The sequence below is a fragment of the Talpa europaea genome, assembly GCF_964194135.1.
Source record: "Talpa europaea genome assembly, chromosome: X".
In the NCBI taxonomy this organism is placed as follows: domain Eukaryota; kingdom Metazoa; phylum Chordata; class Mammalia; order Eulipotyphla; family Talpidae; genus Talpa; species Talpa europaea.
The window spans coordinates 23,725,438-23,749,778 of NC_140081.1; the positions used below are offsets into that span (position 1 = coordinate 23,725,438).

The window sequence follows — 24,341 nt, forward strand, 5'->3', positions numbered from 1 at the left end:
AATAAGACCAGCAGGTTCCAGTTAGTGGGAGAAATGAGTAATTTAATTCACATTTTGTGGTAATTAAAAAAGGCGCAACTTTTCAAAAAGCAATTTGGCAATACAAATTGTAATTTTTAAAAAAGTCATATAATACTAACTCATCATAACTAGGTAGAACAGTTCTTCAGAATTTTTTTCCTACAGAAATATAAAAATTTGCACCAAAAATATGTTCAAGAATGTTTATTATAGCATTGTTTGTCAGGGTAAAAATTTAAAGATGCATAAATGACTTCAACAAGCAAATTATCAGACTTCCATACACTAGAATACATCACAGCCATGAAAACCAATACAGTTGTTACATGTGAACTTACATGCAAAGATATCTAAGGTCAACATTTAAATGATAAAAATAAGTTACAAAATACTATTGAGTATCATTCCACTTTATAAAAACTAGATGAACATAAATGCATATATTGACATATGTGGTATAAACACAAGTGAAAATCTGGACCATTAATTACTATGCTGTTTAAAATGAATGTCCCCTCTGGGGGGTGGAGTTAGAGAGGCCTTCGAATTTCTAAGTCATTCATATTTTTTTAGCAATGAACGCAGCTTGCTTTTTCAATAGAAACAGAAGATTCAAAAGGTAAATAACCAAGCAAAAGAGTCAACTAGAAGCTGACGATCATAAGAAATAACATTTACTAAGCGTCTGCTATATGGCAGACACTGGTCTCAGTGCTTTATATACATCAGTTTATTGAATCCTCACATAATTCTTTGGGGTGTATTTTATTGAGTCTCCCCAATTAGAGATGAAGACATTTAGGTACAGAGAGCAGAAATAACATGCTCAAGGTCAAATAGTAAGAGGTGGAGTCAAATTTTGAACCCATATAACTGGCTACAGAGCTCTATTATCCTCTTTTTTTTTTTTTTAAGAATTAGACACCTGCCAATTGATGAAAAATTAAAAGATGTTAGCAAGGAAAAATATGTTAGAAATTACTTCATACCAATCCCGAGCAAACTAGCTAGACACTGATTACATGTTTTGAGCATAAAGTAAAGATCATGTCCTCTTATTGGTTTTATTGTAAACCAGATACCTGATTGAGGCTTTTAAGGTACATTATCTCTTTAAATACATGTTCAGAAATTTCTAGCTTCAAAATATATCTGCAAACTCACCATGTCTCATTATTTCCAGTATTACCTGCCCGTTCCAAAATCCCATTTGTTTTCACTTGGCTGCCATCACTCTTTCCTTAGTGGTCCCACTTTCACCCTAACAGTAGTCACAACTTGGGGGTCAGAATGATCCATTTAAAGACATGACATACCTTCCCTTTCTCAAGACCCTCCAGTGACTTTTTTACTCACTCAAAATAAAAGGTAAACTTCTAACAAATGACTACCTGACTCCAACTCACTGACCTCCTCTACCCAACCTCCTCAAAACTTCCAGCAAGGAATTATTAAATCGCTTTATGGATGTTAATGATTTGTAAGTAATTCTATTAGCAAATATAGGGCCAGAAATCAAATCTAGTTTTATTTGACATCAATGACTGGATTTCCTATATTACATCATGCTCTAATAAAACAATGATTTTTTAAAATTTTTTTCACAGTAATGTGAATACTACTTTGGCTAGATATAACTTAGACATCCAAATGAGACATTTCCCCTTCTTTGGGAGGTCGCTTAATGTGGCATTGCTGAAGTTGCTCAGAACATGCTTTGTCTGTTCTTTTGGCTGAGACTTTAGAGCTTGGGGTGTGTTCTTGTAAAAAGCCACAGAAGTGAAAATCCTTCATCTTTGCATTTGTATTGCATTTTAGAAAATATATTTGTTTTGAAGAATAACTTAAAACTTAAATAGATGAGAACTACCAATGATTTTCAAGATGGAAACTACCCTTTGTTGTGAGTGTGGAGTGGACTTCAAACTTCTTAGATCACATATTCTCTGTCATTACCCACTAGAAACCGAATAAACGCGAGCTCACTGCTGCTCCCATACAAAGCAATGTTCCTGGGTCCATATCTAGCACTTGAAACTATAAGTTGATGCACAAAATGAGTGAGAAAACTGAGGAATGAGGCCCAGAAAAAATAAAGGCAGAGATGAAGGCAAGCTACCCAGCAGAAGCAATACACTTGGACCTACATATTTCCATGCATGTGTTACTTTACTTAATATTTTGTACAGTATAAAGTACACACAAAAAGTAGATGAGATTTAAAAAGAAAGATAATTAAAAGTTCTAATATTTGTTTTGCTCCACTGAGATGGATTGTGTGTCTTGGGGGACACGCACCTCAATTAAGAAAATAGGCTGGCATGGTGTGGAATTCTGGCTATATTGCTGAATACCTGAGTTATCTGGCCAAGCTGTTTACTCTTTGCTTCTGATCCTTGATCTGTTAAATCAGGATAATAACTCCTAATTTGCAGGATTGTTGTGCAGTTTAAATGAGATGTTGTGTACAAAACCTGTAGTGCCTGACTTTCAGTAAGCTCTTTACAAATTATTTGCTTTCCCTCATGATTTTAATCCCCATTATTTGTGTTTTAAATTTTTCATTGCTTTGTACATAGTGCTGTAATGAAGCTAGAGGCGGCCCTGCAGTTAGACTTGGTGCATCTAGATGGAGCCAGATTAATAGCTTTTTCATGCTGCATCATTCCAAACATGGAGCAGATGTGTCTCTCTGCCTGCGAAGGAAACTGTGGAGGAGATATTTGGAAGAACCCATGTGCATTTGACTTTGTGTAAAACACTACAGGAATTGGGAGTGAGGGAGGGAGGGAGGGGAGACAGGAGGAAGGACCTAATGATCATCCAGACACTTAAGAAATGAATGACTTGACTGTTCAGCAATTGCATGTCTGGGAACAGAATTTTCCTTTTACATTAGCTGGTAGCCAAAGTCTTTTATGATTGGACTCAGGCTTGAGGGCTCTCTAAGGGCCTCTGGGCTACTTTCAATCTCATTTCTTTTTTTTTTTTAAGATTTATTTATTATGCATAGAAGAGCCCGGGTACAGGCCAGAGGTGTGGGGGGCGGTGGTGAGAGGATTCACCAGAGACAGAGTGGGGAGCAGAACACGCAGATCGACCAAAACACACTGCTGAGGGGAGCAGTGGGTGAGTCAGGAGAGGTCTGCAGCACCATGTGGGTAGCTCCCTGGCTGGCTGGGGAGCAGAGGCTGCAGACAGCTTCACAGGCTGCGTCTTAACCCTTGCGCCACCCGGGAGGCCCTTAATCTCATTTCTTACTGTTCACAGAAAGGTTCACCTTTGGTCTCAACTCTGGGCTTCTGTTCCTTCTTTCTCTTCTTGTTAAAATGTGACGTCTGTTGGCATTCTTTGGCACAAATTTAACCAGCAAATGAATGTACTTGAAGGCATATCAGTCAGGTTAGGATAATCTGAGTAGGGTTTATTTACAAAGGAACTAATTTCAAAGAGCTATAAGTTGGGGGGTCGTGGCAATCACAAGGATCCAGGGCTAACAGCAGAGATGTTACTATGCCTTATCCCAAAAGAGATGAAGATTTGGAGAATTGATTAGAACTTAGAAGGAAGGAGTTGTGTAGAGTAGGCCAACTTGAGGGAAACAGCCAACCCAAGGGGACCTCATGGGAAAAAATGACAAGCATTCTGACTTTACTCTGCTCCCTCCCTCCATTCTCCAGCTGGGATTCCAATGGCCAAATCCAACCAGAAGCTAAAGCTATAGGAACTTATTGATGTCACATATGCAAATCAGTTTTGCAGGAAATATCTAGAGCTTGGGGCTATCAACCAGTGCACAGAATTAGTGGAAAGATTGGGGAATTAGGCTCTGAAAAAGCAGGCAGAGATCAGGAAGCCTACCCAGCAGGAGCAATCTGGCTAGGACACCCCCACTGGAAACAGCCAATGTTTTCACCACACTTCTAAGTTCATTCTCCTTCTTAGTCACATTTTCAAGAACAAAGTCCTGGGTAGAGCAGCCAATTGGCTGAGGCTAGTTCACCTGATAGTTCACCTTCTTTGCTAAAGGGTGAGAACAGGACATTTTACTTCCCTTGGTTACCCAGGTGCTGTCTTTTTTTTTTTTTTTTTTTTTAAGACTCACACATTTTGGGATTTCTAGATATTAGGAAAGAACTCAAAGCCAAGAGCTCTCTGTTTTCTCTAAAAACAAAACAAAACAAAACTGTAAATCTCTATTAACAAAAGCCCTCTTAAATCTCCTTTATTAATCTACACAGTAAGTCTATCAAACAAGAGCAGAGAGATTTGTTTATTTCTAGTTTTCTGTTTTCTCTCGTTTCCTTCTTTCTCCCATTTTCTGATCTTAGGAAGATGCATTTCTCTCTCTAGATTTTTTTTTTAGATTTATTTATACAAGAACTGGGGTATAGGCCAGATGTGCGGGAGGGTGAGAGGATTCACCAGAGACAGAGCAGGGAGCAGAACAGGCAGACTGACTGAAACACACTGATGAGGGGAGCAGCGTGTGAGACAGGAGAGGTCTCCAAGCCATGTGGGACCCTTGCTGGCCAGCAGGGATCAAACCCGCGCTCCAGAGGCTGTGGACAGCTTCACAGCGCTGCGCTCAACCGCCTGCACCTCCAGGGGAGGCCAGTCTCTCTCTAGATCTTTATAGAAGAAAGCAGGACCAAAATCCTCACATCTAATCAGGGGTGCAGATGCTTCTTCCCTAATACAGTCAATCCTCATTTAACATCATCACTAGGTTCTTGGAAATTGTGATTTTATAGAAAACAACAAATAATGAAACTGGGTCCTTGAATAACATCATCAACGTTACCAGGGAATTTTTTCTCCTGAATGATATAACAAAGCAACATTGAATGAAATGACATTATTTGAGGATCTCTTGAATTGTTGGACCCAGACTAATCCAAAATTACAGTTCTCATCCTTGATCAAGCATCTTTATTTATACTCTATTCCCATAAAGTCTTCCCAGAGATTTTTAAATAGATACTAGAAATCTAGGAATACTTTGGCTTTTCACTTTGTCATTACCACTCTCGTCAGGTTCATGTGGAAATCTAACAACCTTGGTAATTGGTGGGGAATGAGGAGGATGAAGAGAATTGATTTCATCTTGCCAGGCCACTCCCTCATATAAAAGAGCATCTTCAACCAATGGAAGAACAGTTTCATCACACAAGCTAGGATCTGGAGAGGAATGTTCCCGAAAGGGGAGGGATATATGGAATCAGGGAAGATTGGGATAGGATGTTCTTGCTGAAGTGCACAGCCTCTGCCCCACCTAGTCACCATGGTAATACCATGCTGGATCATGTACCAATGATATCATTTTACTGAGGGTGGAGAATGGCATGGGTAGGGTAAATGGTTTTCAGGCTTTTCTGCCCTCCCACCATTAGGATTGTACTGCCTGATGGGGTACCTGCAGTTGTTACTTTGTTGCAAACTGTCTTATTTACTTCTGTGGGCCATGGGAGGAGTATTAAGATATAATCACCAAGAGAAGCAGTAGCAGGAGAGAAGCAGGAGAGAGAAGGAGAGAGAGAAGCTAGAGAAGCCCACAGAGAAGACATGCTGGGAGCCTGAAGGCCTGCTGGCCTCCCCCACCCCTGGTTGTTGCTCTATATGTAACAGCTCAACAAAAGCCTGAGAAACCCACTGAGGGCTCCAGGACTCCTCCTTTACCCATCTGCTGGATCATAGATAACCTGCCCAGTGCCCATCCTGCCCCTACAGCATGGAAAGTTTTATACTAACACTACAGTAAGACTCGTACAATGAGAACTACAGTTGATGGCTGGCAGTGAAAATCCGCCTTTTCTGTTAATCAGTAATGGAAAGAGCTAGAATTCCAGAAGCTATATCTATTTGTCACTCTTGCATTTGCTTTCTCTCTCTTTCTCCCTCCTTTACCTGATTTGGAGAAAGACACTATTCCCCCTGTTCCTCTGGAGGAAAGAGTTGGGCTCAGTTATAAGGACCTGTCTATATCTAACTACAGTCTCATATCTCTTTTTTTAATTTAAATTTTATTTTTATATTCCCCATACAATTACAACCACCTTATTTTGACCCCAAGCCCTGCTTTCCCCACCCCCCACCCCCCATAGAGTGTCTCCGGTTCATAGTTGTTTGTTGATTTTGATATTTTCTTTCTTATGGTTATTCTTTTTCCTGGTCCCTTATTTAAGTTTTCTAGATTCCTGCTATGAGTGAGACCATGCGGTATTTTTCTTTTTCTTTCTGGCTTATTTCGCTGAGCATGATCCCTTCCAGCACCATCCATGTTGCTGCAAATTGCATGTGTTTATCTTTTTTGAATGCTGAGTAATATTCCATGGTGCATATGTACCACAACTTCTTGATCCAGTCATCTATTTTTGGGCATTTGGGTTGCAAATCAAAACTACCATGAGATACCATCTTACACCAATGAGAATGGCACATATTAAACAATCTAGCAACAACAAATGTTGGCGAGGATGTGGAGAAAAAGGAACTCTCTTGCACTGCTGGTGGGAATGCAAACTGGTCCAACCACTATGGAGAGCTGTGTGGAGATTTCTTGACCTACTAAACATAGTCTCATATCTCTTAAGAATCTATTAAAGGAGGTAGTATACTTATGTTAAAAGTTTAGTCTATGTAGAGCCTAAGATCTTTCCCTTTAGCGAGTCTTCTAAAATGAATACTTTTGATTCAATTTCACATTGAATATGAAACTTCTACATTTGTAAGCAAGTCGTAATATTTATGCAATTCCTCATATAATATTAGATATTGAAGCATTTTAACCTTACTTGCCTTTTGACATTTCGTGTTAATTTTAGTTGTTCACTCAGTACCCACCCACCCCCCAAAGTTAAAGTGCATATAAATAATCCAGGGAATCCTTTGGGAGAATGGTAATAAAAGAAGTTAATATTCCAGAAGGCCTTAGGGTCTTATCAAGGTTGATGCATCAGTTTTACTTTAAATCTCTTATCTATCTAATTATTTCACTACTTTGATTAAATGAAGCTAAAATTGGTATTGATGAAAAGAGAAAGCACAATCAAAGAAGCAGATAAGCAAATAATTGAAGGCAAATAACTTTTAATTACATTCACTTAATAAAGTTAAGGGATAGTGTCAGGTGCCAACATTACTTTGCCAAATCAAAGGACAGTGTCAGGATGAAAAAGAAAATAGCACAGAACGTTCTGAAAATTGTGGTGAATTACAAGATTGTTAAATGCTTTTACATGAATTTGCTTCCAAAACAAACCTGAGTCTTGGATCTCAAATATGTTCAGACCCTCTAATGGAAACTGAGTTCTTTTCTTCCTTTACATATGTCTTAATCATTTGTCCAAGCCTGCTAAAGTTCCCAGGCTTCCTAAACACAAAGAAATAGTTGCGTTTTCAAGTCTGGCAGTTATACTTGGAGAGTTTAAAATGTCCTATTTGGAATTATAATAGGAAAACTAGCAAATAGCTCTCACTTTAAGTTGATTAAATAGTTTCTTCTAAATTCAATACTTTGTTTTGAATGTGTTTACACTTTGCCCTCTACCTAACCCGAGGTTATCTGGATTCTTTTTTCTCTCTGCCCAGCGTCCTGCAGCTGTGACGCATGGTGTATAAAACAAACACCTGGTAGCGATCTACAACTGATAGATGCAGCAGAGATGTGAACAGCAGGCGCATGGCAGAAAAAGAGTTTAAGGGTGAGGGACGAGTCGGTGACATCACTAGAAACTGAAGGTGATCCTGATGTGTTATTCTCATACAGATTTTGCAAAATGTATTGCTGATGTCTGCAAAGTCATTTTGCTTTCAACTGATTAGTGACACCTATTTTCGAAAATGACGGGATTGTTTTTATGTCCCTTGTGGCTTTGAACAAAGAGGCTATAATTGTAAATTTTAACTGGCAAAAAGTGTAGTAGCCATGGGAGCAAAGCGGTTTTATGATCCATTTTTATTATGCTATTTTATTATACTGGAAAGCTATCATGACTCTTGGCATCATTTGTAGAGTCCTTTGTATTTTCAAAGCGCTTAACAATCATTAATTACTTTATCTCGTCTTCATCTCAAATGGGACAGGTTGGTTAGCACTGCAGGGATACAGAAGGAAAATATTGCCAACATGAGATTAAAAACTTGAAAAATTGGGCAGGTGAAGGACTGAGGGAGAACAGAGTTCCTGGTTTTCCCATCATTTAGGGGAAAAAGGAAAAGAAAGAAGAGAACATATCAGAGGTCCTTACTGAGAAACGTTCTTTTTTTTGTTCCTTCTTTTTGATTAGTTTAGAAAACAAGGGTGAAAAAAGCAGGGCACGTCAACACGTTTATTTTTCGGAAAGTAACTATAACAGGCCAACAACTGGGATGCGGTGGGGGTGCTCACCACACATAATGAGGATATTAACTAGTAAAAGCTAGCTTATTGAAGACTGAGCATTTCAATAAATTTATTGAACACTGCATTTATCGAACACTGAGGCAGGGATTGTGACCACAATCTTCATCTTCACAGCAAAGCCATGAGACCTGCTGTTAGCATCACCAGTTAAAAAAGGAGGAAGCAGGCTAAGAGAGGCTGAGTCATTTATTCACAATAAATATCTCGCCAACTCCTACAGACTCCTAAATTCTTGGATTAATTCTCCTTTTACTGCTTCCCCGGTGACTTTTATATTCCCTTCCTTAATGGTAATATACTGGGTAAGAATGAAGCATGATCTGGGAATCCATGACCTCCTGGGTTTTCCCAAAGCAAAGATGCTGAACTCCGGTTGAAGAATTCTGACAGACGTAATCAGCAATGGTGAGTGCCGAATTCTCATGACTTAGGATCCAAATAGTCAACAAAGCTCCAGGAAAAGTGTTTGCTTTCTCTTGCTTTAGAGACAAGATTCCTACTGTCTTATCTTCTGGAACCTGGCTAGGTTCCCCTCTTTAGAGGCTACAGAATTGTTACCAGAGCAGCAGCCTTATGAGAAGAAGATTGTGTTTAACTAGCAGCTTAAGATGAGGGCAGAACCCTTGCATAGCAGATGTAGCCTAACAAAACAATCATCGGACTTTCTAAGTAGTGTCTGGAGAAAGGCACTGATTGACTGCAGCAATGATTGTAGGTTTCACCAAAAACTAGAAATGGGCAGGAAAGGCATCATTCTCCAAGCACTGATTTTTGAGGACAAATAGGACATGTGTTTTGGGCTCAATTTGAAAATATTGCCATGGAACTTATTACTGGGACAGTGCTACCAGACCAAGCCCTGGGCAGAGGGAAGCGATATCAATAGCCTAATGGGGTCTCCCATATCACAGACTCTAGACGTGTCTGGCAGTTGTAGGGAGCATCAGGGATGATTGTTGAGACACTGATGAACTTTGAACCCATGTGATTTCCCTGTTTGGTTAATGCCTGATAGCCTTTGGTCTGCTAATAAATCTTCTTTATGCACAGCCTGACCTCTGTGCTTGCAAGGGGAGGAACTGGAGTCAGCCTATGGGGGAAGAGATGGCTCTAGGATTCTGGGTGGGAGCTCGAGCAAATAAAAGGGCACTCATGAAAGATAACCTCACCCTTTGCATCTCACGTGCCTCTGACACAATGTTGAATTATTAACCGTATTTATTTACCCTTTTTCTACCTCATATATTGTGTGTGCATTGTCTAAACTCATCTTCCAATGCTGAAATTCACTAGATCACAAAAGCAAAAGCACACAAAGTGCAAAAGCTTGAGATTTTTGTCCTCATCTGAGCTCTGAAAAACTCCAGGTTCTGCTTAAAGTCAACAATTGCTAAGGTAAATAACAGGAGAATGACTTCAATGGAAATGCAATTTATATTATGAGAAAAGAGAGATTACACTTAAATTTAATGATGAGCAGTTTACACTCTGATTCCGAATTTTGGTCTTCATGTAGGGCCCTTTCTACCTTTTGACATGCTTCAGATGAAAAGGGGCAGAGAGGGGATCAGAGATAATCTTCACTGATTTCACAACCTCCCTTAGGGCCTGCCTATTTGAACAAATACTTAGTGGTGATGTAGCAAGAAAACACCCCTGAATCAATATTTTGACAAAGTCCCATTACCATCTGTTAATTAAAAAGTAATTTTCAAATTTTCTGTAAAACAGGAGCTCTGTGGGTGACAATATACATGTGGAGAAAAATAAAAGTAGCCAGCTGATAGGTGATTTGCTTTACTATCATAATTCTAATTTATTTCCCATGCAGATCCAAGGCACAAAGGAATGCATTCTTACAGCAGGACACCGATTTGTAGTTTGTGAAGCATTCCAGGGACATTAACACAAAAGGATATTTTTTCAATTCTTCAGCAAGTTGGATATGATCTGGGACATAAATGGCTTAAGAATACGGAAATTCTATATCCATATGCCAAAAAGAAAAACAAAAACCCACCACCAAACCCGCAAGCCAAACATCCTAGACAAAAGTTAACTCAAAATGGATCATAGACCTAACTGAAACTTGTAGAGGCTATAAAACTTGTGGGACAACACAGGAGAAAACCTTTGTGACCTTGGATTAGGCAAAGACTTCATAGATACAGGATTAATGGTGTGATTCATTAGAAAAAAAAGGAGAATCGAACTTGATCAAAAGTAAAAACTTTTGCTCTGAAAAAGACACTAATAAGAGAATGAAAATACAAGGTTACATTGGGAGAAAATATTCATGTTTTACATATTCAATAAATGTCTTGCATCCAGAAGATGTGGTATATGCACACAATGGAATACTATTCAACAATCAAAAAAGATAAACTCATGCCATTTGCAGCAACATGGAGGGAGCTGGAAGGGATTATGCTAAGCAAAGTAAGTTGGAAGAAAAAAGAAAAGTATCTTAGAAGGGGAATATAGGGAGACCAAACAAAGGATCAGAAAAAAGACAAAATTTGTAGGCAGACCATAGATCTGAGGCATACAGCAGGGGAGGTGGAGGTAGAGGTGTCAAAACAGGGGAGGGAAGAATACAAGAGAATATAGTAATGGTTCATGAGTGCTGTGGTGGTGGGAGAATTATGAACACTTCATCTGTTGTTCAGTGTATACAAATAAGCAACAATGTAAGAAAATTAAAACAAAAATAAAACTCTTACATCCAGAATATATAAAGAACTCCCCAAACTAAACAATAAGAAAACAAACAAGTCAATTAAAACATAAAGTCAACAAATATTTTTTGCAGGGGCTTCATTAAAGAAGATATATGGATGGCAAATAAGCATATGGAAAGATGCTCAACAACAGTTGCTTTTAGGGAAATGCATATTAAAAACCATAATCAGAAACATCTACATACCTATCTGGATGCCAATAATGATAAATTCTGACAATAACAAGTGTGGACAAGGATATAGAGCAACTGGAGCTCTCATGCATTACCAATGGGACTGCAAAATTTTACAGCCACTCCGAAAAATATCTTGGCAGTTTATTTAAAAGTTAAACAGACTCCTTACACTCCATCTATCTACACCTAAATATTTACCCTAGACGAATAAAACTTATGTTTACACAAATGTTTATGGTAGCTCTACTTCTCAGTTCCCCAAACAAAAAGCAAAGCAAATGTGCTCATGTGCTAGGGCTCACGCGTTCTCTCTCTCTCTCTCTCTCTCCCCTTGAGGTTGGCTGATATCACAACTCAATGATGTCATAAATTACCAGGACTCCTTCCTTCTTCCACTCTGCCAAACCATAACTTCATTCTAAGGCTGCTTTTCCTCATAGTCACAAGAAGGCTACTGGTCTCAGATGGGGGAATCTGTTTACTTATTTATTTGTATCCAGTGGAAGATATATCACCAGCAGCAATCCCACAGAGCTTATACCTGAAGTCTGTACTGCTTGAAAATGCTGTGGTTTCTTAGGATCTTGAAGATTCAAGACAATTATAAAAATAGTATTTATGAAATAGTAACTCTCTGAAATGAAGCGAGCTTATTACTACAGTACCAGTCATTCTTATTTGTACAGAACTCAAATTTGTAATAGATCTTTGGCAATAGCTGTGTGGAGGCTCTTAAATACTGTGTCTTATGCTTGATTAGCATGTTAAAGCTTTCAAGCAGTATAAGTGCTCATTTTATAAAACCTTTCATTGAACCGATGAGGACTCTGAGGGTCTTAGAGGAGTCAAAGCACATGGTCAAATTTCAAATTCACCATCAGTTAGTGACCCAGTAAGAGGTCACATCTTCAACATCCTTCCCATAATTCTTCTTTTAAAAATATTCATTTATTGGGCCTCCCCGGTGGCGCAGCGGTTGAGCGCTGGGTTGCAAAGCTGCCCGCGGCCTCCGCAGCGCCGGTTCAATCCCCGGCTGCTCCCCGGCCACCAGAGGAGGGTCCCACATGGCGCAGCTGCAGCCCGCTGCTCCCCTCAGCAGTGTACTTCGCTTCTGCCTGCTCTGCTCCTCGCTCTGGTGAACTCTCTCACCCTCCCGCGCTTCTGACTGTACCCAGTGCATGTATAAACAAGCAAACAAACAAACAAATAAATAAATAAATAAAAATATTCATTTATTTATGCATACAAGAACTGGGGCATAGGCCAGAGATGCGGGGGCTGAGGACCCACCAGAGACAGAGTGGGGAACAGAACAGGCAGATTGACTGAAATACACTGCTGAGAGGAGGAGCGGTCAAGTCAGGAGAGGTCTGCTGCCCCATGTGGGTAGCTCCCTGGCTGGGGATCGAACTTGTGCTTCAGTGGCTGCAGATAGCTTCATAGGTTGCGTCTTAACCCCTTTGCACCACCAGGGAGGCCCAGTCCCATAATTCTTTACATCACACTGATTCCCTCTTCAGTACTTAGATTTCACCAGGGAAGCACAGTAGTGATTTCAAAGATATTTTGCAAGTTCATACTTGTAAACTTAAAGTGTCAAGAAATTAACATTCTTTATATCCTCAAAGATAACATTTGGCTATTTGGAATTTTAGACTGAAATGTGATGAGATAAACTTGAGATCCTAGAGTCTCATTAACGTGTTCATCTTCCATCAACATCCAATCAATTGTTCTGATAGGTGGATTCTAATCCCAAGCTCCTCTTGCATCCATCCCTGGTGTTCTATTTCCACAGCCCAGATATATGCTCAGGCCCTTGCTATAACACATTCACCTGTCTTTTTGCCTCCATTTTCTTCCTACTGCACTTCCCACAAAATGGGACTGGATTAATATTTTTGAACAAATTGCAGGCAATGATACACATCCCTTTGTCTTCCCCAGCTCTATTCATTTTCCTTTGACTATAAAGTCTTAGCTCTATAATCTGACTTTCAGGGTCCTCAACAATCTGGCTCCAAATTTTCCTTTCCAAATCTTGAGAGAATCCTTTCTGAGTGGGAGTTGCAAGCAACAGTGTACTGAGGCAGCTTGTAATGACTTACAAGATTCATTCTTACACCTCAGACTCCTCTCTTCCCAAATCTGTGTTTAATGATGTCATTTTGGTAGCTGGAAGTTGGTCATGGTGGAAATATTTACTCCACACAAATCAGCCAATGCCACAAATCTAGGCTTTATTCTTTTTTTTTTTGTGTGTGAAAGAGCTGGTTATTAAATGTTTATGAGCACACCATCAGTTGCAGGGTAACCAGGATTTAATCTGAAAGTGACGGTTTGGTGTGGTATGAGGGACAAAGGTATTAACATCAAAAACTCAAGTACCTATCAGAGATAAGAGAGTCTGGGAGAGGAGAACAAAAGGCAGAGCATTGAAAAATTCTTGAGGTGGTAGACAGGGGTAATGGTGAGTTCCCACAGAAGCAGACATTGAAAACGGGATTTAGGTTCAAGTGGCTTATGGGAGAGATGAGCTCAGATAGGATTGATAGGGGAGTGAAGGAAGAGAGACTGTGAAGAACAGGCAGCTAATACAAGATGCATCAGTGAGCAGGCTGCTGCTGTGGGCAGATGAATCTCAGTGCCACTGGGGGAGTGCGTACAGCTCGCCTCATGGTTGCCCACCCAGGAGTGAGGAGCACCGAGAGTCTATCCTCGGGCAGACAGCTGTGGGAGCTTGCATTAAGAACTGGCAGGCACGTAGGGAAAGACTGAATGCCCAGTGGATGCGGACAGGACGTGGACACTCATGGTTTTCTGTCTTTCACAGGGTGCTTGGTGATGGTGGAGCTTCATTTAAATGGTCAATGATTGGGTGGATCCACCTGGCCAACTGTGAATCATTGTTGTTCCCACGCCCTCTTTGTTCCTTCCTTTGGTTCTGCTCATAGCTTCCTTCCTTTGATGAAATATCCTTTTTTTTTAGCTCCCCTCAGTTTTGACAATTTCCTAATTCATCTCAAATTATCAAGGATCAGTACCACCTCTCAGGAACTCCATCTAGTTCCCTCCTGCTGTGTGGAAGTTGGATGATGGTAAGCCAAGTCCGAGGCACGATGGGACCTGAAGTAAGAGGTCAGGGAACAAGCCCCTCAGCCTTGGTTAGGATGTGCTGAGTCACAGACAGAAGACGTGTTCTGGAGTCATTCCAAATGGTGAACTCCATGTGGGAAGGGATCATCATCCCTGTTGATGATCAATCTCTCCCTCAAAGACCACCTAGCACAAGGACCTGACAAATGGTGGCTACACAATTGTTGGTGGTGGCAGAGAAAAATGAGTGCATGGAGGGCTGGGTGAGCAAAAGGAACTACACAGGGAGCTAAACCAGGCAGTGAAGCAGAATTCGAGGCATCATGAAATCAGTCAATAAGGGAACCTGGATGAACTCCAAGGATGAGCATCAAAAGCCTATTGGGTCTTTCCACATGAGACACACGTGTCGGTGGTCATAGCTTGTCTTTTGAGGTTGAGTGAAATTGCCAGTAACTGCAATCCCACGTAAAGTGTGGCTCTTTTCTTTCAATCTTTTCAGGGGCTATGAGTGGCTTCAGTTTTTCTTAGTCGCCTCTGGGAGACTGAAATACTATCTCCATAGAAATAAGAGGGCTTAGGAGTTGCTCTGGTATCTCAGAAGTGCTGCCCATCTTCTCTACCACAAAACTGTAGACACGTCTTGATTTCTCCCCAAGCATTGCGGAATCCAGGTTTTCTGTGTAGGTAGCACACTGAAGGCATAGGGTGAAGACCTGGGCTTTACAGTAACATGCATTTGAACCACTTCTTCCTCAGTCTCCCTGCAAAAAGTTTCCTTCCTTTACCCTGTATTACATAAAGCAATTTGGCTCTCTGAAACCTATCCAATGACTAGCCCATTTTACCTTTTCAAAGATGCCTTATGGTCTTTTCAATCAAAGCAACCATCTTTTCTCCTACTTGAAGCTCTCCCTCTATATCTTCTCATCACTGTGTCTTTGCAAACAATTGCCTCTGCCTGGAATATTCTTTCCAGAACAGAAGATTTGGCAGAAGTCTCGAAATTTGCCTTTCCTTCACTACCCCACATCATTCTCTGTAAGTAGAAGGAAATAGAGTCAGGATTAATTTCCCACTGGCAGTAATTATAACATCATAATTGCCATAGTTAACTTTATTTATTTTTTTTTTAGAGGCATGTTTTATTTTATTTATTTATTTGTTTGTTTGTTTTGTTTATACATGCACTGGGTAGGGTACAGTCAGAAGCGCGGGAGGGTGAGAGAATTCACTAGAGCCAGAGCGGGGAGCAGAGCAGGCAGAAGGACTGAAGTACACTGCTAGGGGAGCAGCGGGCGGCAGGAGAGGTCTGCGCGCCATGTGGGACCCTCCTCTGGCGGCCGGGGAGCAGCCGGGAATCGACCTGGCGCTGCAGAGGCTGCGCACAGGTTCGCAACCCAGCGCTCAACCGCTGCGCCACCGGGGAGGCCCCGCCATAGTTAACTTTAATTTTTTAACTTATTATTTTAATTTTTATTGAAGTATTATTGTTTTACATGCCTGCTAGTGTTTTGACAGTATGGGAATTCCACCCCCCTCTATAGTTGACATTTTTTTTTTTTTTTATTCCATGAACTTCTAGTAAGTGTTTAGCTGGGCTTGCTAAAGTCATGCAGCCCCATCCCCTTCCACTACCCCTCACCTCCCACCCTTCCCAATTTAGAGCACTCCCCTCCCCTTGGATAAGGTAGAACTTTATCTGCACCTGTCCTATAGGCTTGTGCAATGGATATTTACTTACAAATCTTCACACCCTTACTGAACTATACACCCTGCATCTTCCTTCCCTAACATTGCAGCCTAGCACAGCATCTCACACAGAACAGACTAAGAAAATCTTTGGTTTATAAAGATGGATGGATGGATGACTGGGAGGCTTTAGACAGCCGTGAGTGATCTGGAAAGGCTGCCCGGGAGGGAGCATTTGGACCCCCACCCCCTCCGGCCCCATCCCCGCTTCTGATTGGGGTTTCCTGCTTGAATTACTAGGCAACTCTAGATTTATTCAAGACCTACTATGTACAAGGACTGAGCTCTAGGACTGAAGCTTTTTACTATACTTCTGCCCTACTCCAGCTTCTTGTCACCACAGTAGCTGCGAGGGTACCTCTTTCCATTCATTTTGTGGAAAGACTGAGACTTAGAGGTAAGAAAGTGATATTACTGGAAACAGGACTGTCACGTCTGCATCAGGGGTTTTGCACTGCCAATTCATATTTTCTGAGTGAGTTATTTCTATGTACCTTCCCAGCAGCCAGCACTGCAGTGCCTTGCATATATTATACGCTCAATGAATACTTGTCAATTGATTTTGCACAAGTATGTGACAGCATAAATATATTATGAAAAATGAGCAGTACGGACACCAAAAGTGTCAGAATTCCTTCTTTTAAAAAAAATTGCATAGTGGTGGGGCTTGGCTTAAAGTTCAAATGCTCCTGTACCCTGCCCTGCGGTATCTCTATCCACAGGAATTTGATAAGGTAGGCAAAGGGTGATATTACCTTTGCTCCCTCACTGCAATCGAAAGCATTCTTAGCTTTACAGTGGACCCCACTGGCTACCTTGCCGAGGCATTTTCAAGAGCGTAGAATCACCTTTTCACTATCCAAAGAAGATGCTGTTTAATTTGAGGGTCCTGTTGAACAATGCAGCTCTTAGAAATGGTCAGCATTTCGTGGTTCGAAATTTTCGGTAAGTGACGGCCAGAGACTTGAGTCTGATTTAGGAACCGTAGTGATAAATGAAATTCAATTGTGCAGATGCAGGCAGCCTGCAAAGGCCTCTTTCTGCAGAGTGTAATGCCGGGCTCGACCCTTATTTGAGACAGCTGCCTCTAATTCCAGCTGAGCTTTCATTTCTCAGCCCTCTGTAATCAGGTTTTCTTGTGCTCTTGGGAAGGGAGGGGGCTGCTAACCTCGGCAGGTAGAACAGACTAAATGTTCTTGACATCTTCCCTTGGTGTGTATTCTAAATGAGCAACTGGCTGAAGGAAATTAGAGGAACTAATTTACACAGGACCTTCAGTTTGTGTTTGTGTTTGCTTGAAAACAATTTATCACTTTCTGGGGTGTGGGGATGAATCAGTACTTTAAAAGTAGCAACTGGATAAATATCTACAGAGTTGCTGCAAAGAAGCCTTCTATGTGATGAGGATAATGATTTTTTAAAAATAAAATCCAAATTTGAAATCTATCACTGAAATTCTTGGTAGCATGTGCAAAGGAGTCTGTTTCCAGTGAATTCATCATAAAGGCTGCATCCTGTTTAGTCATTGAGCATGTGTGGGTAGGTGGTGGGGCATGCATTTGTGGGGAAGGGGGTAGGGGAGGTAAGTTAGCAGGGTAAGCAAGGCCATCAAATGCAGCCATTGCAGTCAGAAAGTTTCCAGAAGAGCTAGAATATGTTAACAATCATAATTTTTTGAGAACCTCCTTACAAACTAAACCACCCTCCGAACATCTCTGACTTCCTAAAGCAAGAAACTTCTAGTCTGAAGTTTTTTCCCACTGTTAGCAAGTGGGTCTGCAATAGTGGTCTTGGGCACCCCCTTTTTTGGACCACCTCACTGCCCCAAGCTCTCTGAAGTCCATCATTTGTACCACTTCTTTGGCAAATATAAGACTGTCAGAAGTTAGCATGGCATTGTAAATGATTTTGAAGGTTAAGCCCATATTAGACCTACCTGGGATCTCAGAGTAGTGGCTTCTTTTTGTAGATTAGGTAAATGAGGTACAGAGAGATTGTGGGGTTTACCAATGAGTGCCAGAGCTAGATCACACAACCCAAGACTTGGGAGGAAAACCTCAGGTTTTGGAGTCTAAATAACTAGGTGCAAAACCTGGTATCACCCCTTGCTGGCTAGATGACCTTGAGCAAGTCACTATGCTTTTCTATGATGTTGCTTAGTCTATAAAGTGGGAAAAAGAATACCCGCTCTGCCTACCTCACAGAGCGGTTCAATCATTTGTTTGATAAATATTTATCAAACACCTACTGTATGCCACACCTATGCAAGGTGTTGAAGATATAGATAGTGGTAAATAAAGTAAATTAAGATATTTCATTCCAGACACATGAAGTCACAGTCTAGTGATAATCAGTGAGATAATGTGTGTGGAAACTGTAAAGTGACAGATGAATGTTCATTATTTTATTATTCCATCCCACTGAGTTACATTAATGTGTAATGAAATTTTATTCCATAGTTTTAAACAAAGAATTATCATTGAGCTGAAAATAATCAACTGAATGAATAACTTAAAGCTCGGAACTTATACTCTCGCTTGAAAATTACAGGGCTGATTGATTTTTTTTATATATAATTGCTACAGGTTAAATTTTTACAAGCAAAATTACTTATAAATATTTAGGCTTTTTGCTATTTACTGATATTCTATTGTCTATTTCCAGTAACTAGACTATAATTCTCAAAACCCTGGCTAGTTCTCTCTTACCGTGATTGGAAACTCAGACAAAGGCATGGCTAATGCAGCCCAAATCCATACCCACTATTTAAAAAGGTGAAAGCCTCGAGTCACCCACATTATTAGAAACTTAATAGTGTATGTGAGTCTCTATGAAAAATAGGGTAGCATGGAAATGGTGAAATTCTCATGTGGCATGGGTACACTATCTTCCAGCTAGATGAATTCCAAATTGCTGGTCTCCAAGAAGACCTCCAGCCCTAAAAGACCCCTCAACAACAGAGAAAAGCTCCCTGTCAACTCTGCCTCTAGTGTAATTTTGACTTTGATTTCCAGTCTTCCACAGAGATTCAAGGTTTTACCCCCATCTCTCTTGGGAAAGGTTCAGGGCCCTTGTTACAAAACAAACCATGTGAGTTTACCACTAGAGAATAACAGGAAATAACGTGGCCATAATTTGGCAATGCCACAAAACAGGGGTTGTGGTTTTGAAGGGAGCAGCCATATTGCATTGGGCATGATAAAATAACAGCTTAAGTGAGGCTGAAACCATTGGTGCAGGCCCCCGGATCAATCAATTCTAGTCAATTATATACATGTATGTGTGTATGTATGTGTGTATGTATACACATCCTCCCCCACCCACATAGTCAATAGGCTCAGACACCAAGGCTGCTGAAATCACCCAATCCCCAGACTTTTCATCTCTCAAACAAGGCTGTAGAGTTTGACTGTGTTTGGATAACAGTGTCCTATGATTTGTTGCCTATTAGGGAAACCACTTATAGCTTTTAAAGAAACCACTGAAAAATCTCTGTCTTTATCAGAGAAGACCAATTTATAAGTGCAGTTCAATTTCATCTCACAAATAGGAATTTCTTCAGAGAATATTGAACGAAGCCACCCAATTCTGTGGAGGTTATGGATTGGAGCCGAGGTGACTGGAGTGTAGGTATTCATTCCAGACTTCTCTGAGGGCTTACATAACTCATTCAGTTCCTTTCATCCCCCACACATGCCCATCTAGCCACGTGTAGACACACAGAGGAAGGGAAGGCAGGCCTTCCACACTCTTGTGTAGAGGAGAACACACAACCTGTTCAGATTATTCATATTTTCTGTCACAATTTAACATGAGTGCCTTACTAAGGACATATTTCTTGACACCAGAAAAGTACACAGGGCATGAGACCAGGAATGGAATGGGTCATAATATTTCCTTGGCCAATCATAGAATTGGGGGGTTATTTCTAGTTTGTTATTTTTAGTAATTTAGTAATTTAACTAAGATAAAACAAGGAGAGGCAGCCACAGATGTTCAGACGTTTCAGGATTCCAGCCCTTTACTAGCAGGTCTGCACAAAGTTAACCCTCATCTCACTCTCCAATTTTCAGATGAGGGGAAGTTTCACAATTTTAGGATATTGACTAATTTAGATTTCTTAGACACTACCTAGTCACCCAGTTACCAATACTAATTTATACCACATATGAGTAAGTGATAAGAGTGAGAAAAATTGCAAGCAAATTTTTATTAAAATATTAGTATTCTAGGGCCTCCCCTGGTGGCGCAGCGGTTGAGCGCTGGGCTGTGAAGCTGCCCGCAGCCTCTGCAGCGCCAGTTCGATCCCCTGCCACTGGCGAGGGTCCCACATGGTGCGCAGACCTCTTCTGCCGCCCGCTGCTCCCCTCAGCAGTGTGTTTCGTCAGTCTGCCTGTTCTGTTCCCCACTCTGGCTCTGGTGAATCCTCTCACCCTCCCTCCCTTCTGACTGTACCCAGTGCTTGTATAAATAAATAAAATAAATCTTAAAAAAATTAGTATTCTAGTTAATAATTTAAGAAATTAAAATGCACAAGCATTAAAATAAAAAAAATTAAAATAGCACAAGCTATTTTTCAAATAGGATCAGATTCAAGGTTTTTGTGAACATAAAGTCACTTTCCTAGCTGTGTGGAGATTTCTGGACCTACTAAACATAGAGCTTCCATATGATCCAGCAATTCCACTCCTAGGTATTTACCCAAAGGACACAGAAACATCAATTCCAAAGAGCACCTGCACCCCTATGTTTATAGCAGCACTGTTTACAATAGCTAAGCTTTGGAAACAACCCAAATGCCCAAAAATAGATGACTGGATCAAGAAGATGTGGTACATATATACCATGGAATATTACTCAGCATTCAAAAAAGATAAACACATGCAATTTGCAGCAACATGGATGGCGCTGGAAGGGATCATGCTCAGCGAAATAAGCCAAAAAGAAAAAGAAAAATACCGGATGGTCTCACTCATAGCAGGAATCTAGAAAACTTAAATAAGGGACCAGGAAAATGAATAACTATAAGATAGTGAAAATCAAAATCAACAAAAAACTATGAACCAGAGACACTTTTAGGGGGGCGGGAGGGGAGGGATTGGGGTCAGAATGGGGGGGCTGCAATTGTATGGGGAATATAACAATAAAATTTATTTAAAAAAAAAAAAAAAAAAAAAAAAAAAAAAAAAGTCACTTTCCTGTGCGTCCACTGTAATATGCCTTCTTGAGGTGGAAAGAAAAGGCTGGAATGAATGTCAGGTCCCTGGGAATTCAGAGGGCTCCAGAATACCCTGGGGGAAATATTCTGTTTATAAACTTCATGAGAGCTGTAGAAGACAGAGACATGAAGGATCACTGATTTTTAGTTTATTTTCTTACCTTTTCAGCTGAGGAATCTCAGAGGTCAAAGTTGGGAAAGGTCATCATTGAACTAAGACTGGAATTTGAATATTTAAAACCACTACTCTCTTTTTCCCACTGCTTGGATTACTTTGATCCCATCGAACTCATTAATTTGGCCAAGCTAACCTTGTGCAATATTCTTTTTTTAGGTACAGTCAAACTATCCCAGTGAAAAATAAAAACACCAGGAAAATATGCCTTAACTGTTGCTCCTATATGCAACATTAAAGACACACCAAAATCTCAGTCATAAGACCCATTGGCCCTCTATTCCTCCAGAAGCTAAAGTCTTTATCTCAAATTCTCCATGGGGATCAAAATATCATTTAACCCTGAATTTTTTCCTACTCTGGTGAAGTCTGTTTCTGTCTGACCACTTTTTACTCAAATCAAGCACTTTCTCTTCCAACAAAATACAATTATACAAGGGAACCCATCCAGGTCTTCCCCCATGCTCCAAACAATTTACCAGAATTGGAAAACACATACTCTAGCAATGAAAGGCTTCATTTTGCCAATAGAGAACACTCTTCCATTTTCTAGCTAGGAAGGTATTCGGGCAAAGCTAACACAAAGATATATTATTACCCTGGCTTAACTTCTTAGCGATCAGTGATTTGGGGTTGACAAATCTCTGTAATTATTTTTTTTCAAGGATAAAATTAAAGTAAAGAACTAGTCTGCCCTCTTTAAAAGCTCTGGCTTTAACCAGACACAACGACAGTTTTGATGGAAAATCTGTATGTGGTTGCCATTGTTTTCTCCAATATTGTATCCTCTCTAGTATGTATTGGCTGAAAAACGACTACGTGATTTAGGTCTAGTTTTCCAAGGAATTACACTTGAGTACAAGAAGACCAAATAATTTGGGGGAACACTAGAATAGTGATACTCGCTCAGTTTGGCTGCTCATGAACCTGAATAGATTGCCTCCAAGTGAGGTTCGGGGTCCCATGACATTAGTCATTTATGCCAGTGGTTTTACTTGTCTATTTTAAGTGTGGGTTTATCACCAGAAAGCAAGGAAATGCTTGATGCAGGCCAGAAAACTGGGGCTGTGTGAAAGCATTACATGGTACAACAGTGGAGCTCTTCCACTTTTCTCTAATTTTTAAGTACCTTAGGAAAGAGGTGTGGCAGCTCCATTTTGGAGCCAAGGGGAGGTCTATGAGGACATGGTAAACAGGATAGGAATTCAAACTGGATCTATTGTGTTTGCTTTCCTTTCAGTGATAAATTTTCCTGGTTAGCATTTGATATCTATGAAAAACAACTCTTTTCCCAAGAGAACATTTCCTGCCCCACCTCCTGGATAAAATTGAGAAACGTGGTGACTACATTAATGATTTTTCTATGGTGTAAACAATATGACCCCCTTTTACCATTCCCAGTTAATCTGCCCTTACTGCTGGTATGATGTACAAGCACTACCTCTCTACCTTCTCTCCTCAAGAACCCTGGGGACTTGTTCTATGCAAAAGGGGTGTGTGGAGCTAGGGAGCCAAAGTATGAGTTGAATTCACTATTAATGTGTGTGTGTGTGTGTGTGTATAATGTATATATATATATATAATATGTGTATATATATAGTATATATATACATTAATAGAGAATTCAACTCATACTCTCTCTCTCTCTCTCTCTCTCTCTCTCTCTCTCTCTCTCTATATATATATATATATATATATATATATATATAAAACTTCAGAATCAGCCTTCATGTGGCTATGGGTGAGATCAGTTCCACCAGGTCCTCTCACCTGTTTTCCAGGTCTTTGCACTTGACTCAAACTGCTATGACTAGAATCCAAGTTTATAATGCCCTTGTCTCACAGGCATATGTCCAAACAGTGTTGCTATGAGTACAGATTTGGGTCTTAGGGAATTTCAGTTTTAGCAACACACTAGGCCATGATCAATTGTCCTCTGTGACTCTTGGACCTTGTGTTCAGACTGGGTCACAGGCTGTTTTTGCTTTAACATTAATCCTCTTTCAGGTGCTTTTGGTATCTTTCTTTATCATCAGACCTTGGGCAGGACATTGAAAATCCATTATGAGCAACCTCGTGAAATTCATTCCCAGAAATCTGCTGAATTTGTTATACAAATTGATTTACTTTTGCCATACTATCAGTCATTCATTTACTTAAGAAATATTTACTGAATACCTACTGTAGCACCACAAGCATTGCAATCAGCACCGGGCATATAGTAATGAATAAAATAGGCAGGATCCCTGACTTCATGGATTATAGAAACCAATGGAAAGATAAAAGTAAGCAACAAAGAGACACATGGATGTATATTAACATTTTTGCCGCATTATGAACAAAATGAAGAAAAAGCAGAGGCTACTTACTATAGTCAGGGAAGGAATCTAACAAAAGGTGTTAAATTCCCAACCTAAATATGAGAAGAAACCAGCTTTGAGAGCTGAGGAGAGAATGTTCTGGAGAGAGGGAATGTGGTACAGGTAAGGGTTCTATAATGAGGAAGCATTTGGAGTGCAGGCAATCCTTCATTTGCATGACCCCAATATGCTAAAATTTCAGTTACCACAGTTAGTTAAATAACACCAGTCTCCAAGTACACCATTCAATTCATATAATAATAATTAACGTATCAATGGTGAGTTAGTGTATTAATTGTGGATAGTTACCTGCCTGAAGTAAACACTTTCTTGTAGCTCTTGGCCCACAAATCACTATGTAAATAACAGATACTCCTGAGGATCAGTGTCCCAGGACA

The 24,341-nt window shown here is 40.3% G+C and overlaps 1 protein-coding gene across 3 annotated transcripts in view; it reads left to right on the forward strand.

The window, feature by feature from the left end:
- Positions 1–17,058: 17,058 nt before the first annotated feature.
- The window catches only part of OTC (ornithine transcarbamylase), a gene marked incomplete at both ends in the record, with an annotated part of 57,916 nt that continues 50,633 nt past the window's right edge, over positions 17,059–24,341 (forward strand). For all 3 annotated transcript variants that reach the window (XM_084258353.1, XM_084258355.1, XM_084258354.1), the window contains one exon: positions 17,059–17,135. In XM_084258353.1, coding sequence (XP_084114479.1) covers positions 17,059–17,135 — 77 coding nt within the window. The remainder of the gene's footprint in view (positions 17,136–24,341) is intronic.